This window comes from Macaca fascicularis, chromosome 1 (genome assembly GCF_037993035.2).
Source record: "Macaca fascicularis isolate 582-1 chromosome 1, T2T-MFA8v1.1".
NCBI lineage: Eukaryota > Metazoa > Chordata > Mammalia > Primates > Cercopithecidae > Macaca > Macaca fascicularis.
The window spans coordinates 39,288,267-39,311,059 of NC_088375.1; the positions used below are offsets into that span (position 1 = coordinate 39,288,267).

Consider the following 22,793-nt stretch of genomic DNA (forward strand, 5'->3'; position numbering starts at 1 on the left):
CACCCGGGAGGCTTTTAGAATGAATGAGGAAGTTGCTCTTAGTCTGAGGGTCTCGGATCTCTTGGCAGGATATCCCTGAGTCACTGAAAACGGGAGCCAAAATGTGTTCTGCTTCTTCAGCAGAAAGACCCGGTATTGCAAGATCCACTGTCACTAAGTGCCAAGATTTCTTCTTAAAATATGAGGTGCCCTGCTGATTCAGCTCCTACCTCCACCTTCTCCCTCAGTCCTGGTTATTTCCGGGTCTATTCTATTTATTAGTAATTTATCTTATTCTAGGTGGTGCAGACAGGCAGCAGCTAGACTCAGAGCTACAAAAGGAGACCCTAGCCATCTGGCCTCACCTATCCCAGAAGATGCTGGATCTGCTTGTGCCCATGCCCAAAGGTTTGGGTCTTCTCCTGGGTATCCTTGTCACTGTGGGCCCAGCAAATGAAGGCTACGTCTTTTGGGGGAACCCCAGAGTGATCAAAGAGATAAGGGAAGTTTGCCCTTTTATCCTTAAGTCCCTTTTGTGCTTATTAATTGAAAACATGTTCTTTAAGATAGGTCACTGTGGTTATGGATGAGACTTCCTGGGTGTATAGCTCCTTCCTTCCACATAATACTCCTCAGCAAACCCTCATGGGAGAAAGGATGTTGTCACTTAGCTATAGAGATTTAGAATGGTAGGCGTGATGCTTACTCATGTACTGCTTATCCTCAGTATCATCACCATCACTAGGTGGGCATGCAAGCCCCCTGAGGACAGATCAGGGGACCTATGCACTCTGCATCCTCAGATCCTGGGACCATGGGGACCCTCAATATATGCTGGATGAATGGGTGACTGACAGCGCAGACCTGTTCCAGAGAGTGGGTAACAAAGCTTAGAGGCTCCTCACTCTATCCCATCATCTTCTCCCTCTTCACCATCGTGCCACATTTGTGTTTTTAGCCTCTGACCTGACTGTGGGCAAAATCTATGCAGCAATGATGATCATGGACTACTATAAGCAGAGTAAGGTGAAGAAGCAGAGGCAGCAGCTGGAGGAACAGGTGAAGGTCAATGCCAGCATGCTAAGTGGGTGGGCCACGAGGAGTTGCAGGAGGGGATAGGCCTGTGCATCCCTGGGGCATAGTGCCCTGCAAGGACTTAGAAGCAGCAGTAATGGGTGCAGGGCCCAAGAACTTTGTAGTGACGTGGAATTAGAAACCCAGTGGATCAAAGGTTAAAATGGTCAAACAAGGGATAAATTATGTGCCTGTATTATCCATGTAAATTGTATGTTCCCCATAGCAAACTCCGTAGTCATTGGAATTCTTTTCTTCTCCTTCCCTCTTTTTACCCAGAAAAATGCCCCCATGTTCCAACGCATGGAGCCCTCATCTCTGCCTCAGGAGATCATCGCTAATGCCAAAGCCCTGCCATACCTCCAGCAGGACCCCGTTTCAGGCCTGTGAGTAGCACCAAAACATCCCTGGCATGGCTGCTTGCAATCTGTCACCCATGCTATTGTGCAGACCCCAAAACTCACTGCTCAGAAGGGCCCAAGAACGAATACTCTGAGCTTGAGTGATCGTTTTTCTGAGGTTGAATATCTTAAAATGATTTTCAGCAGGAGTAAGAGAAAAGCAGACTAAGCATACTTAGCACTGTGGTCAGCGTCAGAGACGGCGATCACTGTGAATGAACAATAGAAGAAGGGAGTTTCACTTGTCTTTTAATATACTTGGGTCTTAGTTGTAGTTCTATTGCGAAGAAGACTAATCTCCTCTCTAATTCTTGGCTATCGCTTCCCTGTGGATCTAGTGTGCTGCTGGAAGATAGAGCCTCCCTCACGGGTGCCATGCTGGCTGAGAGAACCAGTAGTAACTGCTTTCCCTGAGGTTGACACTTCTAGAGACACTATTTGCAGGATCTCACTTGATTCCCACTCTAGCAGCCTACTATACCCTGGAGGTATATATTAATATTACCACTTTACACATGAAGAAACTGGAGACTAACTGAGGTTAACTACGTTGCCTAAAGTCATGGCTAGTAGAATGTGGACCTGGAATTTAAGTTCCTTATTTCTGACCCCAGAGTGTTTTCCCTACACCATGTTTTCTTTAATAAACAAAAGGGACCTTATTCAGAAAGGGACCTTACTTTTTCTATAATAGGAGTGAAAATAAAACACAAATGAAGGAATTTTCCCATCCTTCTGAGTGATAAGCCTTAGCCCCAATTAATCTACTATAGCATATGTATCTCATAACATTGTATTTCTGTCATCAGCATTTAGTGTGCACCCAAAGAACACAAGTCTTTCTACTCAATGTAAATGAGCTTTTGTGATTGGATTTAACAAAGTCCCAGTTCTTACAAAACCAGGAATCACCAAATCGCATATATATATATATATATATATATATATATATATTTTTTTTTTTTTTTTTTTTTTTTTTGAGACAGAGTCTTGCTCTGTTGCCCAGGCCAGAGTACAGTGGCACCATCTCGGCTCACTGCAAGCTCTGCCTCCTGGGTTCACGCCATTCTCCTGCCTCAGCCTCCCGAGTAGCTGGGACTACAGGCGCCCACCACCACGCCCGGCTAATTTTTTGTATTTTTAGTAGAGACGGGGTTTCACAGTGTTCGCCAGGATGGTCTCGATCTCCTGACCTCATGATCCGCCCGCCTCGGCCTCCCAGAGTGCTGGGACTACAGGCATGAGCCACCGCGCCGGGCCCAAATCGCATATCTTAATTACTAAGAGAGTGATACCCAGGACTTGGGAATGAGACCTCTATCGGAGTCATTTGGAATTGCTCAGATCATTTCTTTCTTTCTGCCTGTGGTGCTGGAGATCTGTTTTTGAAAAGCACTGCTTTCAGATATCAAAGTCCAACACCTTTGGAAGAGAAGACAAGACGAAGAGTCATGACCAAGGCCATTGGTTTATATATATATAATTTGATATATATACTATATATGTGTATATATATGTGTGTGTGTGTATATATATATATAAAATTTGATGTGATGAAGTGCAGGGTGTGAATTCTCCTGTCCACAGAAAACAAGTCAGTGTTTATCTTCTGCTTGTGCAGGAGGGAGGGAGGGAGGAAGGAAGTACGATCAGAACAGTGGGACCTCTCCACTGGAAGGGTTTATGCTGTTTTTTGTTTTTTGTTTTGCCAGTCCTTGGCTTAGAAATGGGGGACACACCCCCTAAATTGCAATCTCTGTTTTATCTACATTTTGCTATACAAATTAACCCCCCACCATAGGATCACTGGCTTTTCTCCCATATATTTATTGATCCATTTACTCATTGATTTTTACCAATATTTTTTAAGAGCCAATATGGCCCCAGAGCTGGCTTAGACACTGGGGCTACGGCAGAGAACAGGTCCCCATGGAGACAAATCTGGAAGAAGAAATTACAAGAACAATACAGGCAAACAGTGCTGAAGGGTGGGCTGTTGTGATGTCATGGAAACAGCTCACCCAGTTTGAGGGTTTAGAGAGGACTTCCTGAGGAAGTAACATTTGAGTGAGACTTGAAGACAAGCTCTTCAAGAGTAGTAAGAAAAAGTATGGTAAGTTTAAGGAACCTAAAATCTGTCATGATGGTTGGAGCATGGAGAGCTCAGAGGATGTGTTAAGTTACAGATTTGGAGAGATACACAGGGGCTAGTATTTTGGGGGCATTATAAGCAGGACAAAGAAGTTGGATTTTGTCTTAGGATAATGGGGTTTTATGCATCACAATGATGTGATCAGATGTGTGCTTTTTAAAATTCAGTATAAAGGGATTGGAGGAAAGCAATTCTAGAGGCAGGAACACCATTTCGTAGGTTATTACAGTTGTGTAAATTATCAGTGAGAGTAGCTTGGACTAGCAAGATGGAGACAGATGGTCAGATGTGAGATATTTGGTAGATAGACTGGATAGGATTTGGTGATTGATTTGCTACTTGGACTAAAGGGGAAGGAGGAAGCAGAGGATTCGGGGTGAAGCCTTTGGTAGGTGCATGTTAGTGTATTTCCTGACATGGGGACACTGGTGGACCAGCAGGCTGGTTCCTCAGAACTGTGTTTCTAGAGCAATGCATCATTGTTCAGTCGAGGTTGATCTAGGAGTACAGTGGTAGACATAACAGATAGGGTCACTCCCTCAAATATGATGGAAAACCAGACATTAAACAGAGAGACATTGGAAAGAAGAAAAGTTGCATTTTCAGTGATTTAATTACGGAAAGAGTTTACGGGGCGGTAGGGAGTTGGAGTGAAGGGTTCTGCACCCTTGGAGTTGCCTCTATTAAAATCTCGAGGCAGAAACAAGCCTAGCCTATCCAATGAACTAAAAGAGGCTGGCGTGTCTCGAATTCAGGGAGCAAGGGGGAAAGTGGTACGAGAGGAGGTTAGTGAGGTAGGGACCAGATCGCGAGGGAGGCTGTGTTCAGAATTCTGGATTCTGTGCCCCAGCTTGACAAGGTTTTCAAAGTAGGAGATCACTCTGGCTTCTGGTTATTCAACTCTGTTAAGTGATTCCAAGGGTCCTTTCCCTCTCTTGAGGATTCTATAATTATTTACTCTCTGTAGGACAAAAAGGAACCCATTTCTTTCTTTCTGAGACATGATCTCACTCTGTTGCCCAGGCTGGACTACAGTGGCACAATCGGCTCACTGCAGCCTCGACTTCCTGGGCTCAAGTGAATCTCCTGCCTTTGCCTCCTGTGCAGCTGAGACCACCCCAGGCATGTGTTATCACTGCTGGTTAATTTTTTTTGTAGAGACAGGTCTCGCTTTGTTGCCCAGGTTGGTCTCGGACTCCTGAGCTGAAGCTATCGTCCTGGTTTGGCCTTCCAGAGTGCTGAGAGTACAGGTGTGAGCCACGGTGCAAAGCTGAGAACTCATTCTTTTACTGGCTGTGCTCAATCTTATTCCCAGTGGTTCTCAGGAGATGCCACCGTGAGGAAGATGACTGACATTAGGCAGGTCATTTAAATATCGTGAAAACTCAGCAAAAGCTGTCACTGGAAGCAAGCGGACAGATTAGGTGACTCTGCTCTTCACCTTCTTCTACAGAGGAAGACTCTGATCTTCCTCTGTAATCTAAAATTCATACCTATGGATTGTTTTTAAGTAACTGGCAATCCTTGCTCATGCCTTGAGTTTTCCATTGGATGCAGTCATTAGCAGTAGACTTAAAAGAAATGGTATCCCATCTCTCCCTCCTAGCTCCGCCACCAAGAGAGCTGCTACCCAGCCACTTACCCCGTCCTTCCTGCCATACTCTGGAAGCTCACTCTGCATTCTTGAGCAGGTGAGATGGTAGCTATTACCATACTGGTGGCAGTCAGCCAATAATTTGGCAACAGGCACCACATTCTCCAGAAAGCTTGGCTGCTGCTTTCTCTCCTAACCAGCCCAGTGGATCCCCCATCAGGTTAAGAGTGTCTGGAAGTACTAGACAGTGGTTTAACAACAAGCCTACTGTGCCAGTTCTCCATTCTTTTCCCTTGGAGGCCTCTAAACAACTGGGCAGACTTTGTCTCTGTCCTCTTTTCTCTCCACCATTTAAACCTCTTCCTACATTGCCATCAACCAAGAGGTTTTCATCTCATCACCACATCAGAACTCCTTCTCAGTTCACGAACCAACAGACTTAATGTATGGTACACAGTAGTCCTTCAATAAATGGCAATGGAATTGGACTGAATTGTTTTGTTTGGCCAGGGATGTTGGCAAAACAAGACCACATTCTTACTGTGAGTAGGGAAAATTTTTAAAAAGACCATGGCTGCTTAATACTGAAACAAACTGTTTGCTGCGTAAACTAGGATGTTTCTCCACCAAATGGGGAAACTGAGCAGAAACAGGTTTACAATCTAGCATTGGTTTTCCATATGGCTGAGTGTGACAAATGATATCATTTGTCACAGATATGCTAGTCCTCAGAATAATGAATGGTTCCAAAGGCAGGATGCAGGTTGAAAACACCAGTCTCTGTCTTTTCCAGTGCTTTTTTTTTTTTTTTAAATTTCAGGACTAGCCACGTGTAATTTTTTTGTAATTTCAGGACTAGGTTTACAAAAGCCAGTCAAGGCTAAAGGGTATTGCCCTACTGGAGTGGGAACTGCTAGTGGCAGCCGTGACATGACTGTCCCTCATTACTTCTGGATTTGACATTGCTTTTCAGGAGTGGCCGGAGTGGATACCCTTCGATGAGTCCACTCTCTCCCCAGGAGATATTCCAGTTGGCTTGTATGGACCCCGCCGATGATGGACAGTTCCAGGAACAGCAGTCTCTGGTGAATGCATGAGTTATATGACCTCAAAAATACTTCCGTGGTTTCCTAATCCCTCTTGCTAATTTTAATACATAGTCATGGTCCGTCAGGAATATCCATTCTGGTAGTTTAGCCAATTGCCCTGGAGGTGTCCTGCCTTAGCCCTTTTCTAGCCCAGTTTCTCATGTGCTCTGACAATGTTCCCTCTTTAGGTTTTATAGTCCCAGAGGTCCCTTCCCTGCAGCAGGAACTTAAATTGCCTTAGGCCAAGCCCTCTTTGTTTATGGCCCTGAGTATCAAGTGTAAGACCAGAAGTCACATACAAAATCTTGCCTTTGATGGGGAGCTTGAAGATGCATCACCAGAGAATGAGTGACACCAACCCTGCCTCTTAGTGTACCTAGGTACAGCTTGTGGGACACACGAATGCCCCATACCATTCCTTAGTGATGCCCACCTCCTCTAGAATCTAGCAGCAGCATGTACCACAGTGACGAGCTCCCTGCCAGGAGGCACAGAAGACTGTCCTACCTCTGCTCTGTGTGGGTTCAGTCACATTGTCCCTTTTGGTCACAATTCAAAGACATTGTAACAGGCCACTAAAGTCACTTCCCTTACCCCAAAATGAGTTTATTAGCATAAATGGTAAAATTCCTGGCCGGGCGCAATGGCTCACACCTATAATCCCAGCACTTTGGGAGGCTGAGGCTGGTGGATGACGAGGTCAGGAGATTGAGACCATCCTGGCTAACACAGTGAAACCCCATCTCTACTAAAAATACAAAAAAATTAGCCGGGCGTGGTGGCGGGCGCCTGTAGTCCCAGCTACTCGGAAGGCCAAGGCAGGAGAATGGCGTGAACCTGGGAGGTGGAGGTTGCAGGGAGCCGAGATCGTGCCACTGCACTCTAGCCTAGACGACAGAGCGAGATTCCATCTCAAAAAAAAAAACCAAAAATTCCTGAGAGACCTATCGAGTCAAGTGAAAGCTTGAAGAAGAGAGGAGAGATTGAAGTTTTGGCTTAGCTAATACAAAGCTAAAATATGGTTCCTAAACCTTGACTTTACCATTATTCCTGGTTCAGGAGCCATGAGCTCAAGGTCCCCCACCCCAACCTCAGCTTAGAATTGAAGCCCAAGCAGTCATTGGACTGAAAAGAAAAAAAGACAAAATCCAACCATTGCAAAAGTCTGTACAGACAGCTTGTACTAAGTGAGTTCCATATCATTTAAATTCTGATTCAGCTGTGGCTCTTCTCTCCCCTTCATTTCTCTCCTGATCCCTCCCTGCTGCTACTGTGTGCCTCAGAGCCACCCTGAATGAATGACGTGTGATGGAATGGGCACCCCCTCAGAGGGCGAAAAACACTCAGTGGCTCAAACAAATGTATTATTCTATCTATCTCCTGCGAGTGCTGAGACAGAGAATCGTGCATGGTTGTGTGGGGGAAGACAGTTTGTCCAGACGCCCCCAGGGCTGAGTGAGTGACTGCCTGAGGGTGTTCTTGATGAGGCGGGTAGGAACTCGTGGAGTCATTCTCTGCCCTCCCCTCTGAGGAACTTAGCACCAAGACCTGTGGAATAATTGGTACAGATCGTTTGATTCTTAAAAAGGCCTCACAGCATTTTGCCTGCCTGGGGATGTGTCTAGTGGGAAAAAAATTGCAATAATGTGTCCTTTTTTTCACAGGGAGACTTTATGACATCATTTCTGCGGGTTCCCCAGGGCTGAGCCATAGTGCCAGGACTTTTTGGATATGTGTTCATCTCATTGTCAGTACTGGTGTCTGTAATTCAATTCAGGTGTCAGCCTGTGCTACACACTCACCACTGTGTACTTCTGCCCATCCCTCAGGGCCGCTGCTCCATGTCCTGAGGCGTGGCCGTGATTGTGTGTGTGCATATGGAGTGTGCGTCTCACACCACCTCTGATACCTGTAGACTGCAGTGTTGTTACCACGTCTGTTTGGAGTCAGAACTGTGTGCTGTATAAAGCATGTACTACAAACACTGTAACTCCCTCAAGAGCACCATAGCACATATCTTGGGAAAGTACCCCTCCCATACACACCGGAAACCACTCAGCCAAATGGTCACAGACGCTAAGGTGGGGGTCCCAGACATTTTCTTTTGGGCAATGCCCTACATGTTTTTAGGATGTCATTTCCTAAATATAAAATAGCTTTTTCTGGTACTATCTCCATCTGCCCAAGATGTTCTTAGATCTTTTAGTTGGGTAGCCCACGTAAACATCTCCCATACGGCTCTTTATGCAATGATACTAGCTATCTGTATAGAGCATGCACGACTGCCAAGCTAACATTCTTTAACCAGGAAACTAACAAAAATGACAGAACCTTAGAGATTTGCAGTCCAACCTAATAACATTCTAGGCTGGCACAGCCCAAAACAATAGCTCTTAGCCACGTGTGGCTAGTGCAAATAAAATATAAACTATCTGATTTTTATATTGATTACATGTTGATATGCTAATATTTGGATATATTCAATGTTAATTTCTTTTCACCTTTTACAACATGGTTACTTGGACATTTAAAATTCTGCAAGTGGCTTGCATCATCCTTCCATGGGACTGTGTTACTCAGGGCATCCCTGACAGCCACCCACCACATCTTTGGATGGTTTCAATCAGAAGAAAACTCTGAAAGTCCTGTGTCTTAAGGCTTGAGAAGACATAGTTGACATCAGAAATTGTTGACTTCCCTTAGAATACTGGTTTCCATTTAATTGATAAAAGTCTTCTTCAGATTAAAAGAAAAATCCAATGCTACCACTTCTTGAAAGCGAACTTCACATATCTGAAAAGTATTGTACCCAACAGTATTTGTTGCAGAAAACAATAAAATCTGAATCATTGCTTAGTGATGAAAAATAGGTGACCTTCAGCACTCAATCCCAGCTAGAGCTTCCTGTCTGGAACATATAGCGCATAGGTGCACACAAAAACACACATACACATACAACTGAGACCTTAAAGCTGCAAGTCTCTCTTTTGAAAGTCATTCTTGAGGAGGCTGAATTGTCCACTGGACGTGAGAAGCAATGAGATGAAACCAAGTCCCACAAGCTTGGCTGTGTGTTTATTTCCAGGAGCCAGAGGTTAGTGAATTAAAAAGCGTGCAGCCCTCTAACCATGGCATCTACCTTCCTTCGGACACCCAGGAGCATGCGGGATCTGGGAGGGCATCCTCTATGCCACGTCTGACTGTGGATCCCCAGGTAAAAAGCAACCACCTACCTTAATGCAGTGGCATCCGGGCTGTATTAGCTGGGTTATGGAATAATATCTGATATTTGCAGGTGAGCCCTTGACTTGCCCGCACCCCTTCCCTATAAATAAAACCTGGCTCATGGGCCTTCTCTAATAGAGCCTGCTCCTCCAGTGTTTTCAGTGACCCCCTAGCCACAACAGCCCAGCCAACAAAATTGTATACCTCACTCTGGACGGGCTATACATCCTCAAGATTCAACCAGCCATGCAAGAAATATTTTCCAGGATTTTCTCTGTGTACTTTTCCATCCTTTTTTCGTTTCCTGACTCCTCCAGCACATATGCAGTTACTTACACACAGGTCTGTGTCAGGACTGTCTGTCCTAACCAGTGCAGGCCACGCCTCATTTCTTTGTCTGTTTTCCTGGCTGCTTTCTCCTGTCTGTCTGTCTTACATCAGGTTTTGACAGAGACAAGAAGTTTTTGTGGATTTGTTTTAATATGTGTGGCAAATCAAAATGCCGGAATTTAAAATGGGGCTAGGTGGGATTGATGGCAGCAGAGCGAGAGTGATACATGCTTAGCACTTGTTAAATTGCAAGCTCTCCTAGGCTGGAGGGCAGAAGGGCAGGTACTTCTCTGGCAAGGGCATTAAAAAAAAAAAAGCAAAGCTATGTTTCTTTCATGGGGTAGCCTCTTAGACAATTGCCGTCACATGTTTCAAAGCAGCACGGTATTTGCTGCAGCCCGGCTGTGCCCATGGTAGAGGGCTCTGTGGGAGCTTGCACAGTGCCTGCCTGCATTCTGCTTGGCTTTGTACACTCAGCTACAGGAAGAGAAGATCCTGGACCATTTCCAGTGACTATGTTAACATAACGTAAGGATACTTTCTTGAACAGTTTCCACCAGCTAAGGTTTGAGCAAGAGAGATTCAAAAGAAGTTACCATTTGCAGGGGTTACAGTTTGCCTTCCTCAACGTCTCAGTCTTGCCGCTTCTGTCCTTTTAGATCTTTTCAATCATTAATCCATACCTTGTGTTTCTCTGGGGGCTTGTATTTCCAGGTGGTGACAGACCCTAGCTCCATGAGACGTTCATTTTCCACTATTCGGGATAAGCGTTCAAATTCCTCGTGGTTGGAGGAATTCTCCATGGAGCGAAGCAGTGAAAATACCTACAAGTCCCGTCGCCGGAGTTACCACTCCTCCTTGCGGCTGTCAGCCCACCGCCTGAACTCTGATTCAGGTGAGGTCTTCAGTGTCCAGCTCTTGCATCAGGCAGTGGGCTCCTGCCCTGATGGACTTACTCTCCAAGCACTGTAGATAACCAGAAAAGAATTTAGAGACAAGGGTTGAAGAAAGTGAAGGATGCTCCTTACCAAAGGGAATTCCTGTATGTGACTTAACATCCTGAAACAGGCCAAAGCCCTCCTCTGTGTTCACCAGAGAGGCTGTTGCAATCCCTTCCTTCTGGAGCAGGGCTATACAAATCATTAGAATTGAGGGAGCTTTTCAAATAGCCTTCTGCAAAACCACTGGGGCTTTTTAGGAATGTATTAGAGACTCACTGTGAGGACTGACCTTTAACCACCAATTCCACTTCAACACTTCAACCCAAACAGTGCTACCTGGAATTATTTCCTGTGTTTTAATTTCTTTTTCTTTCTTTCTTTTTTTTTTTGAGACAGAGTCTCGCTCTGTCGCTCAGGGTGGAGTACAGTGGTACAATCTTGGCTCACTGCAAGCTCGCCTCCCAGGTTCACACCATTCTCCTGCCTCAGCCTCCCAAGTAGCTGGGACTACAGGCACCCGCCACCACACCCGGTGAATTTTTTGTATTTTGAGTAGAGACAGGGTTTCACTGTGTTAGCCAGGATGGTCTCAATCTCCTGACCTCGTGATCCACCCGCCTCGGCCTCCCAAAGTGCTGGGATTACAGGCGTGAGCCACCACGCCCAGCCTGAATTTCTTTTGAGCTTTTCGCAGAAAAAGAAAATTTAGTCTGGCTCAACCATTTTATTTTATTGGATAAAGAAATGAAAGTTGAAAAAGCAGTGACTTGTCCCATGTCATAGGGCCATTAAGTGGCAGAACTGGGACTAGCACTGGGATCCTTTCATTTCAATCCTGGACTTCTCACCATGGCATTATGTTAGGTGTGTTATTATTTAGTTCACAGAAATTTCTTAATTCCCTTCTGCTGGTGCCACCTTTCTCTCAAAAAGTTACACAGCCATATTTATGATACAGAGAGTTCCTGAGCCATATTGTTAACCAATATCCTATATTGTGTGTAGCATAAATAGAAACAGAATAGACTGCATTGTTTGACATATGTATCTCTACTGGCACCTTGCAAACTTAGCTGCTTACAAAATAGGTAATTTGTTAGCCTGCCTTTCTCCCCTGCTTCCCTTTCAGATCATCTTTTGACATACCTGGAGAAGCCAGGATTCTTTTAGGGGCCTATCTTTGTTCAAGCTGCTACAAGAAATTCCCACAGACTGGGTGGATTAAACAATATGTATTTGTCACGGTTCCGGAGGCTGGTAAATCCAAGACCAATGTGCCAGCAGATCTCTGTCTGCTTTCTGTTCTCACATGATGGAGAGAAGAGAGAGTGGAAGCAAGCACTCTCAGGTCTCTTCTTATCAGAGCACTAATCTCATAATGGAGGCCCCACCCTCATGCCCTGCCTCCTAACACCATACCATCAGGAACAAGTTAGGCCTCAACCTTTGAATTTGGGTGGGGACAGAAACATGTGGTCCATCTGAGGGCCCAACCCCAGGCTGTGATGGGATACTTGGAGAGAAGTCCCTTCATCATCAGTGGTCAGAGTAGGCAGAGTTATAACCAAGTGCTTTTGTCACCTCTCACAGGCCACAAGTCTGACACTCACCGCTCAGGGGGCAGGGAGCGAGGACGATCAAAAGAGCGAAAGCATCTTCTCTCTCCTGATGTCTCCCGCTGCAATTCAGAAGAGCGAGGGACCCAGGCTGACTGGGAGTCCCCAGAGCGCCGTCAATCCAGGTCACCCAGTGAGGGCAGGTCACAGACGCCCAACAGACAGGTGAGCACAGAGAGGAAGCCAGTCTACAGCAGAAGGACAGGGGAGGGTGGGCTGTATAATTACATGCAAGTCGTGGGCATTTAGCAAACACATTCAAGTACCCACAAAGACTGGAATTTCACAGGAAGCTTTACCTATAGTGCGTAGAGGTTAGCTGCTCAATGCTTGTGTACTCAGAGATTATCTGAATTCACAGAAAACCAGATTTCCCCCAAGGAAGATGGTGTCTAGAGGTCATTCCATTCCAGCCTTCGGAATCCAGAGATATAAATAGGTTGACAGATGTCTCAGCCAGATTTTGGAGGACAGGATGGTCCTTTAGCCAGAAAGGTTCCTTTGACCATCTTGTGATCCTCAGTATTTGTGAGTATGGTGATTCATCTCTCAGCCCAGGATTCACAAGTCAGAGCAGTTCACCCTCATTTACCTAGCTTCAAGCTGTCCCAACAAGACCATGCCTTTTGCTGAACCACCAGCCTGGTGCATAAGGAATAACTATCAGAGCTGTATGAGAACATTCATCAACTCTGTGTTACTCCTCCTCACCGTAGCCCTATCTCTAGTCATGGCACTTTGACCCATAATAGGAGACCCCCTCAACAGAAATGATCAGTGGAGAAAAGGCAGGGCTGCTAATGCAGACCTTTGGAGACACAGCAGCTGAGAGGTTTCCCTTCTAGAACAACAGTTTTCAAATTTTAGCGCAGAACAGCATTAACCCATGAAGTTTACTAGCACTGCACATTCCTGGGGCCTGAAGGATTCTAGTGAGACCCAGAAATCTGCCTTTGAAAAGACCCCTACATAGGATTCTGAGCGGGAGGTTTGTAGGTCACACATACCTTAAGAAATGCTCTCTTGGAGGTTTACTTCCCAAAACCTGGGCTCAGTTTCCCTTGGGAATAGGTGAGGGCAAGTATGGCCTGAGCCAACAACTGCATGTATCAGGTCCAGAAGTTGAGTTCAGCAAACCACTGAAGACACGGGTGGGAATAAGGGTTTCCCAGACAGAGCAACTCCAGCGTTTGTTCACTTTCCACAGAGTTGTCTTTCTCAAGTTTGAAGTCTCTCTTTTAGTGTGCCCCTTGTTACCTATGTAGAGCTTCCTTAGTAGTCCAAGTGCTTGTTCCACGGACCTGCCACCCCGGCATCACCTGGAAGCTTGTTAGAAACGCAGACTCTCAGGCCTCACCCCAGATCTTCTGAGCCTGCATCTGCAGTTTAACCAAATCCCCAGAGGTCTGTATGCTCATTAAAAGTCTGAGATGCCCTGGTCTAAATGTTCTTGACTCTTTAATCTCTTCAATCCTTGTGTCCCTGAGTGGATGTGAATACTACAGGGAGCTCCAGCGCAGGCCTCTCCCCCACAGAATTCAGACTCCAAGGACTCTCTTAAAAGAGTTGCAAGTAGGGATCATGCCAAGCCCAATCTAACACGCCATGTCTCTCCTGCTATCCAGGGCACAGGTTCCCTAAGTGAGAGCTCCATCCCCTCTGTCTCTGACACCAGCACCCCAAGAAGAAGTCGTCGGCAGCTCCCGCCCATCCCACCAAAGCCCCGGCCCCTCCTTTCCTACAGCTCCCTGATTCGACACGTGGGCAGCATCTCTCCACCTGCTGACGGAAGCGAGGAGGGCTCCCCACTGACCTCCCAAGCGCTGGAGAACAACAACACTTGCCTGACCGAGTCTTCCAACTCCCCGCACCCCCGGCAGGGCCAACATGCCTCCCCACAGCGCTACATCTCCGAGCCCTACTTGGCCCTGCACGAAGACTCCCACGCCTCAGACTGTGGCGAGGAGGAGACGCTCACTTTTGAAGCAGCCGTGGCTACTAGCCTGGGCCGTTCCAACACCATCGGCTCAGCCCCACCCCTGCGGCACAGCTGGCAGATGCCCAATGGGCACTATCGGCGACGGAGGCGCGGGGGGCCTGGGCCAGGCATGATGTGTGGGGCTGTCAACAACCTGCTAAGTGACACGGAAGAAGATGACAAATGCTAGAGGCTGCTCCCCCCTCCGATGCATGCTCTTCTCCCACATGGAGAAAACCAAGACAGAATTGGGAAGCCAGTGCGGCCCGGGGGGGCGGAAGAGGGAAAAGGAAGATGGAAAGACACCATGAATTATCAGAGAAGAGGAAGTAAAGGACAATCGGAACACCAAACCCACCAAATTGCTTTATTCCCCTTTGCAAGATGGGCACTGCCATAGTTCTGCCTCTTTGCTGGGGAAAGAAAACAGGAACGTGGAGGGTTATTCCTGCAGGAGAAGGGACATGAGGATGGCTTTGCTTCCCCTTGCCCCTTCCCACTTTTCTAAAAGCTGTGGAGGGATCTAGCTGGCCTATGTCTACACTCAGTGCCCTGAGAAGCCTGGAAGACTTTCTGGCTCTTAACTGAGGAGTAGTGGAGACCATAGGAAAGGACTCTCCTCCCTCACCAGCTCTTACGCCTCAGCCAGCAGCACTGCCACCAGGGCAACGCAGCAGCATCTCACACATAACCCTGTGGCTTTCTTCCCCCAGGGCAGCACAGGCTAAGTCAGGAACATCGGATGCCAGGGAGGGAGGAGAAAGCCGAAGCGAAAGGGGTCAGTGTGCTGAGGCAATAGCAGCAAGGGCTGGTCTGGATGAGAAAAGCCATAGCCCGGCAGCCCCTACCATGAGGGAGACGGTCAGAGAAACTGGTGGTGCTGGGGGGTATAGCCCCCCATCCTTGAGGCCTGTCACTCACAGTAGGTGCTGAGAGTTAGGACAGGTCAGGAAGTTCCCCAGGGTCCACAACGGTGCCTAAGGCTCTGGTAAGGGTGAAGGTAAAAGTATTTAACAACTGCTGTGGCATCAATGTAAGTGGAGTTTGGTCGTAGTGCTGGAGTCCACGCTGTTCCAGGCATTGGCTCTTTAGATGCCAGTCATGGGGAATGTGGGTAGAGTAACAGGGGCCACCTAATGGACTCAAAACAGAGTCTGTTTTCCAACCAGTGTGGGAACAATTAAATATGCGCAACAGTGCTACGGCCACACCAGCACCTCCTGGCTGAACGTCAGCCCACACTCTGGTCCGTGAGGCAGCAAGGCCAGTGCTGTGCCAAGCCCAGTAAGGCCAAGTGCCAGAGGCCCAGCCTTCCCTGCCACTCCTCTGAGAGGGCAGAACACACATATCCAAGTAGGCTACCCACCACTGGGTAGGGACTTCTGTAAAGATGGGAAAGGCGGATAGATTGAAATAAGCTTCTAGGAAAGTCTGGATTTACTGAGGACCTCCCATGAGGCAGGACCATTGGGACCGCAGCGTCTGCAGCTGGTGTGGGGTTCAGGTCAGTTTGTCAGGATGCTTTAAGGTGATTAGTAAATATACCTCAGCTTAGACCTGGGCTGCTCCTTCTAGTAAAGTGGGCTCCAGTGGGGCCTCATCATACGGGATGATAAGACTGGGGCCCTGGTCACCTTGAATATTCCCCTGGGCCAAGATGGGGCTTCAGCCCTCCCCAGAGTAAGAGCTGGGGCTGACAGTGCCACCCTGTCATTCCTAACTGCCCAAATGCAGAAGCACTGAGCAAGAGAGCCCTTTCTTGCCAAGCCAGTGCTCTTTTGGTACATGGCATACAGCTCCATTGGAGGGCACACATCACTGGCTTTATCTGGTGGAAATGTACCTTTCCCTTAAGTTCTTCTTTAGTGCCATCACAGCAGGGGAAAGGACGGGGCCCTCCTTCCCCCCCACCCCCACAGGAACAGATGGAGCCTGCCACCCAGGATCCTGATCTGCCCTGCACTGAGCACTCAGTGGATAAACACTCTTCTCCTCTTGGGCAGGAGAAATCCAGAGCTGTTATTTTTCTTAGAAGGAGCCTCTTTTTCCCCTATTTTTAAAATTGAAATATATAATAGCTGCATCAGCCCTGAAAAGCCAAATTCAACCACATGGCTGGAGAATCATTTGTCATGGCCCTGCCTTCTCTTCTGATACTGATGGAGCTTCATGACCCATGGTCAGTCCCCAAACCAAAGCTGTCCCAACAGAGGAGGCCAGTGAGGCAGAGACAGAGCTCTCCCACTCTCAGACCCTCTTTCGTCTTCATTTTCCTCTCCCACTTAGCACGTGTGTGCTTGAGGGTGGCTGGGAATGTGATATACAGTACCCTGATCCTAACAGGTGTGATCATTACATAAGACGCTGATGCTGGGCCTTGTTTTGTTTTTAAAGTTTCCTCTGCTCAGTGTCATTTCATGCCAAAGTGCTGCTATGGGCTGCTTTGTGTGTATGAAATTGCTTTTTCCACTTCGGAAATGCAGCTTTCCCTAGGGGAAGGCCTACAACAGGACGACTATTCTGAGTCAGCGAGTCTATTGCATGGTGTTTTGAGAAAGGGAATTGTAGTGATACCTTATGCCATTTCAACAGGAGAAATGCAGGCTGGCAGAGCAATTACCAGAAATGGAATTTGCCTGCAAGTAGTATAAACACTAAATTTACTGTGCCAGGAAACCTTCCTGAACTCCTTGAACTCATACACACAAGTATCTGAGTCCTGAATAAAGTGTTGGAAGCACTGCAGATGCAGTCACCTGACTGACCACCTGGTTTTTCTATTACCAGTGAATTTATTTTATTCACCTTCCCTTGACCAAGAAATTGGGTTTCTTTCCCCTCAGCCTGCACTTACTCTTCTATTAAGACCAGAAAATAAAATAATTTTCTGTTGAGTCACAAACTCATCATCATGTTTGGTTTTCTGCTGCCTCTGAACAAAAGTGAATGCCAGCCTTCCCTTGCTAGGTGTCAGAGCCTGCCTCCCTTGAAAAGAGGCCCATGTAGACCCCAACACCTGTTCTTTTCTCTGGTTAATTACAGCAGCGTCTTGAGAAATTCCATGCAAAAGAAGACTACAACCAGTGTTTCAGATATACCACAAGATCAAATTTGGGCACTGGCGGTCCCCTCAGAAGACTCTTGAGTCATATGTTCAGTTTATCTTGCTAATATATGACTTGTCTTCACCATCTCCTCAAAACAGAGTGAAGCCAAGATAGAGGAAGGTAAAAGGAGGAAAGAAAACCAAGGCAGGGAGATGATGTTCTAAGTAGATTGGCGTTTAGATATCCCTCATTTCACTTAAGGCTCCAGACAGACTCCAGGTAGGGAATGCATGTCTGTCTCTTTCTCTGTATCTTTCTCTGTGTCTGTCTCCCCATCTCCTAGAGGACAAAGTGCCAGCGACCTTTGGACAGGGGCAGGACTCCAGCCAAGGTGCCCCTGAGCCAGGGTCAGCATAGAATTTCCTGCCCCGTGAAGGGCTGGCGCTGGCTAGCATCCCCTTGGCTCCACGTGAGTCATGAACACAATTGTCAGTGGGGGTCTGTGCTGCTCTTCTAGCTGAAGAATCTGTTTTTCTTCTGGGCTTCACTTGTAGTCCCCACTCAATGTCTCCATAGGGCACTGAGATCACCAAGAACACTGCCCAGAAGCTAAACTCCAGATATTCTAGATTTTGACCTCCCTTGACTCGGGCCACAAAGAGAAGACCCCATAATCCACCTCTCAGCCAGTATCTCCCTTCCCTGCACAGATTCCCCCCGACCCCATAGAGCCTATGTGGTGAGCATGAGGGTCGTCTTCCCTCTGTTCTCCCATCTCAGCCTCCGTTTTGCTGCATGTTAGCACTGATCCAACTCCGGAGATGGTTAATTCCACCCAATCCAAGCTTATTTGCTTGCCTGACTGACTCCACCACTCTCTCAGCTATTGGGGAATGCTGCATTCTAATGAAATAGGGTTTGGAACTCACCTGGTGCTCCTCGCAAGACGACTGACACGCGGTGTAGGGTGTGGGGGTGGACATAATGCCCACCCACTGGATAAGAGCTCATGGCAGGAAAATGAGGTCTCTCCTGGCATGATGGAACAAAAATCTCAGATAATCTTGATTTTTAAAAAGTTCTCCATTTTTCATTACATCCTACTTCTCAGCCCTCTGGATGTTTCATTTTTTTTGGACAGAGTGTTTCTTTAGTGGGTGGGGCCAGGGACAGGTTGAGGGATATTTCTCAGCTCATTTATAAGATGATATAAATATTATGAGGTTGTATGTAAAGAAAAAGCAAATGTATAGCAGAAGGGGAGCAGATAGATAGCTACCTTTCAGGGGTTTTGAGACTTGAAAGTTAAGGAATTTTTACTGCTATTTTTGTTCATCAGTTTCACGTCTGTTATGGTTTGAGATCCTCAGAAGCCTAGGGCTCGTATATGCCAAGAATCCTGGTGAGAGGCGTTGCCATGCCTTGGGGTGAATTCTTCCCCACTAGCTCTCTCACCCAGCCTGCAAGTTCTTCCCTCGTAGATCCCAGAGCAATGGGCACCGTCCAGGGGGGTACAGGAGAGGACGTTATGATGCAGGAAAGAAGGAAGAAGTTGGTCCCTTGCAAGTGGCCAGAAAATGATGGTTTGACTCCAGAAAGAGTCTCTATGGAATCAGGTTCGGGTTTGGATAACTTCTCTTTAAAATATCTCCACACTGAGACTCTTATTTTAACAAAATCCAAACAAAATTAACTCAGGGCTTATGACCTAACCTTTGTAAGAAGGTGATCAAAGAGATCCCACATTAATAAGCACTGCCTACAGCAGCAGCTTTGCCTTTTTGTCTTTTGCTGTTTCTTTTCTGAACCACCCTGTACATCATAGCCAGGTCTACCCCAAATAGAGCAGCAGCTGATGGCTTCTCTGCTGTCTGAGGAGGGAGGGCTTGGCTGCAGAGCTATGGTGTTTTGTCAGCTGTTAGGTGCTACAGCCCACCCAGTCAGAGTACATAGAGTACATAGCGCTTTAAGGGACAAAGGAAAAAGAACAGAACTATCTTTGCTTTCCGGAGGCCATCTTTTTCTTTCCTTGAATCCCTTGTGCTTTAACCTTCCGAGGTTTATGCATCCCAGAGAGGTCACACCAAGCCAAAGAGAACAAATTCATAGATTGTCCCAACCTACCCAAAGGGCCTGAAAATCCTCTCTGAACAAAACTCAAGACAGTTGAGAAGTATGAATCGGGCTCATAGCAAAGTCCAATTGATGGCTTTTGAGGCTGGGGCATCCCCAAACTGCCCTTCTATTTTTGTAGTTTTGCTTTCTTTTACCCACCCTCTCTCCGCATGCTATAAGTAGAGGAGTTAGAATCTTGACCTTCTAAATGCAAAAGGAGATTTTATAATAAGCCATGCTACCTATAAATACATTATTGAGGTTTGTATTTTTATTTTTGGAGGTATGAAAGAGTTGAGTAGAGCAAGTCAAAAGAGGTGTGGGGATTTATGTTTATTTTTATTTGTTTGGGGTTGTTTGGTTGGTGGCTGGGTTTCTTGTAACAGACCTATTATGGAATAGTAAAGAAGGATACCTTTGTGATCTGCAATGTTTCTGAATCTGTTTCTCTTTAGGAAGTGATTGCCATCAAATTTAGTGATATGATATTTGAGTCAAAAATCTGAGGTTATAGTACCATCTCTGTCTTTTCTCTCTGGTCTCCTTTTTGTCGTCTTTCTCCTTCTGTCTAAATTGGCCTCTGTCTTTTTCTAAGGACATAACATATAACCCAAATTAATGAAAAACTGCCCTAAAACTTCAGTGAAAGCCAAAGAGATACAGAATTTTTCCAGGACATCTTTAACCAATACAAAATTTATGTCTTAATAAGAAGGTAATTTTTACAATAGTGTAGTAATCTGATAAATGAAAACTATTGGAAGTCAATAGTTTTTTATGCTCCAGCTTTCTGTATTCAAACTTGTGCCTTCAGCAAGCATCTCTTCACTTTCTTTCCCTTGTCAACTGAAATATGAATGTTTGGCTAACTCATGATGTAAAGTGTCTGTTAAGTTAATAATACATAATTTAAAGTACTTAGTCTCCACAAAGCAATTTTAAAAAACCTTCACTTGTTAGATCCCATGAAGTACCTATGAAATTCTCAGCATTGCTATAAGCATTTGATTTTTTTTTTAAAGGAAACTTTCTGTTTAATGGAATATGAATCCAGGATTTGCTTTAATTTCACTCTGTTCTTCCCATTTTCCCTTATTCTTCTTGTTATCTAATTTTGAAAAAAACCTAGACTTTTTTTTTCTTTTTCAATCCAGAAAGTTGGGTTTTCATGATCTGAGCTTCCTTGTGTCACCTTCTCTTTGTGCAAACTTAAGCCAGTCATAGATCGTCACCCAGACATATTCTCCAACCCAACACTGCAAATCTGAACGAATCTTTTCTCTTTTTGTCCTACGAGTTTGTCAGAGATAAGAATGGATTGCTGTCTACATTCTACAACCAGACCCTAGACTTTACACCAGGCTGTGCCACTTCCTCTTCACTTCACTCAGAGGATGGCCCCAAAACTGAAAAGGAAATGAAACCATTCAAATATACCAAGTCTGAATTTGACTTGATTTGATGACTCAGTTTTCCTTCCAGTACTCTGATTTTTTTTATGGCAATGGCCTATATGGCACAAGAACCCACCACTTAAAGCAAATCTGTTAAATATTTTTATAAGGGATGAGCAGGAAAAGCATACTCCAAAATTTTAAAGTGCCATTAATCAATTTTTTAAAATAAAGGTACTATGAAATGAGGGCTAAACAATGTAATATAATTGCCAGTTAAGGTAGACAGTAGTTGTGGTCTTAGTTACATTTGATATGGAGTTGTATAATATTAGGCAGATCCCAGTGGAGTTAGTAAAAACATAGGTATTAAGTTTTAATGGCTACCAATTGGGATATATACTTAGCCTGCAGGCTGAACTTTAGTCAGTGTTTTTCTATCCTGGTGTTTTGTGAACCAGTCAAAAGTTATACAAAGTCACCCTAACTGCTGCGATTGCAGAGGAACTTGCCTCTTGGTGATATTAGAGGGCAGTCCAACTCCACTCAAACTGAGTCCAAGATTTGAATTCACCCAGAAAAACAAATGGAGGAGAAAAGCCTAATTCACTAGATGTGTTTGGCATTTCATGGCTGGGACAATGGAGTAGAGGGTAGGAAGACAAGCTGTAGAACAAAAGCAAAATGAGGTAGAAAATAACAGGTCCCAGAAGGGGACAGACTTAAGAGATGTGTAATCTTGAATCCTCTTTTTCACTTAGATTATGGGTAAACTTCTTAGCACAAGACTGGATTCAGAGAAGTTCTTTCTGTTAAACTCACCGAGGGTAGTAGATTTGAAGGCCTCAGAGGATTAATAGATTCCCGAAATTCTCTTCCAGACCTGAGAGATGGAGGGAAAGAGATTCTTGCTTTAAAGCGGCTCGAAGACAATCTTTATGACTTTAGCAACTCTTCAACATAGTAGCACCAATAATGGAGAGATTATATTAACTTCCTAGTGGTGAGAATACCATGGGATGGGAGAAGGGCCAGTGAGTGGGACGGGGATGAGCTTCATCAGGAACAGATTTCAGACTCTGCAGGGTGCACCGGTTCTAGCCTCAAATAACAACATTGCAAGGAGGTGGACTACAGGGTCCACACCCTCTGTCCTTTGGGGCCCATGGTCAGGCCATTCCCTCTTTGTTTTGCTCCTAGAGGATGAGCATGTAATATGAGATCAGGAGGGAAATTGGGTGCTCTGCCTCAGGCTGTTAAAATGCTGCTACCTGCATTCTAAAACGTGCAAGTCATGCCCCACAAGACACCTCCTTAGGGTAGCATCCACTGTGGTGTGCCAGCCTGACACCCCTGCAGTCACGGTGTTTGAATGGCAGCTGATGCTGGCCCACCCAGAGTATCGGTGCATCTCTCCTAAAGCCACAGTTCAGCACTGCATGTTGACCAGGCGGATATCCTGTAATATAGATGCTCGTTTGGATCCAAAAGGAAAACCATTAAAAATAAAAGAAAGATGAAAAACTTTAATGTTTTGGGGGGGATAAAAGAAAAGAATAAATAAAACCTTGTTGTAAAGAATGTATCGGCCTGATTTCCCTCACTTGATGTGTTTCTTTGCTGCTACCAAAAAGGGAGATCATGGGAGTGAAGCCTGCCAGGACCCTCAGGGTAAGCTGGCAGCAGGCTCTGCAGCTGCACTTAGTTGGGGTCTGCTCACACCACTCAGGAGGAATTCAGGAGGCTTTCAAAGTCCCAAGGACATCCTGGCCCTGAAAGGTTTTCTTTTACTAAAAATGCACTTTGTGCTGTGTGTGGTAGCTCGTACCTGTTACCCCAGCTATTCAGGAAGCTAGGGC

General features: G+C 45.8%; 1 protein-coding gene across 9 annotated transcripts in view; it reads left to right on the forward strand.

The window, feature by feature from the left end:
- Nucleotides 1-22,512, forward strand: part of CACNA1E (calcium voltage-gated channel subunit alpha1 E) — a 497,363-nt gene extending 474,851 nt beyond the window's left edge. For 5 of the 9 annotated variants that reach the window (XM_065534002.2, XM_065534152.2, XM_065534084.2 and 2 more), the window contains 8 exons: nt 280-387; nt 938-1,038; nt 1,333-1,439; nt 6,174-6,285; nt 9,374-9,502; nt 10,558-10,738; nt 12,375-12,565; nt 14,026-22,512. In XM_065534002.2, coding sequence (XP_065390074.1) covers nt 280-387; nt 938-1,038; nt 1,333-1,439; nt 6,174-6,285; nt 9,374-9,502; nt 10,558-10,738; nt 12,375-12,565; nt 14,026-14,568 — 1,472 coding nt within the window. In that variant the 3' untranslated portion in view covers nt 14,569-22,512. The remainder of the gene's footprint in view (nt 1-279; nt 388-937; nt 1,039-1,332; nt 1,440-6,173; nt 6,286-9,373; nt 9,503-10,557; nt 10,739-12,374; nt 12,566-14,025) is intronic. The other 4 variants (XM_065534247.2, XM_074028668.1, XM_065534315.2 and 1 more) reach the window with 1 other exon arrangement.
- The last annotated feature ends 281 nt before the right edge of the window (nt 22,513-22,793 follow it).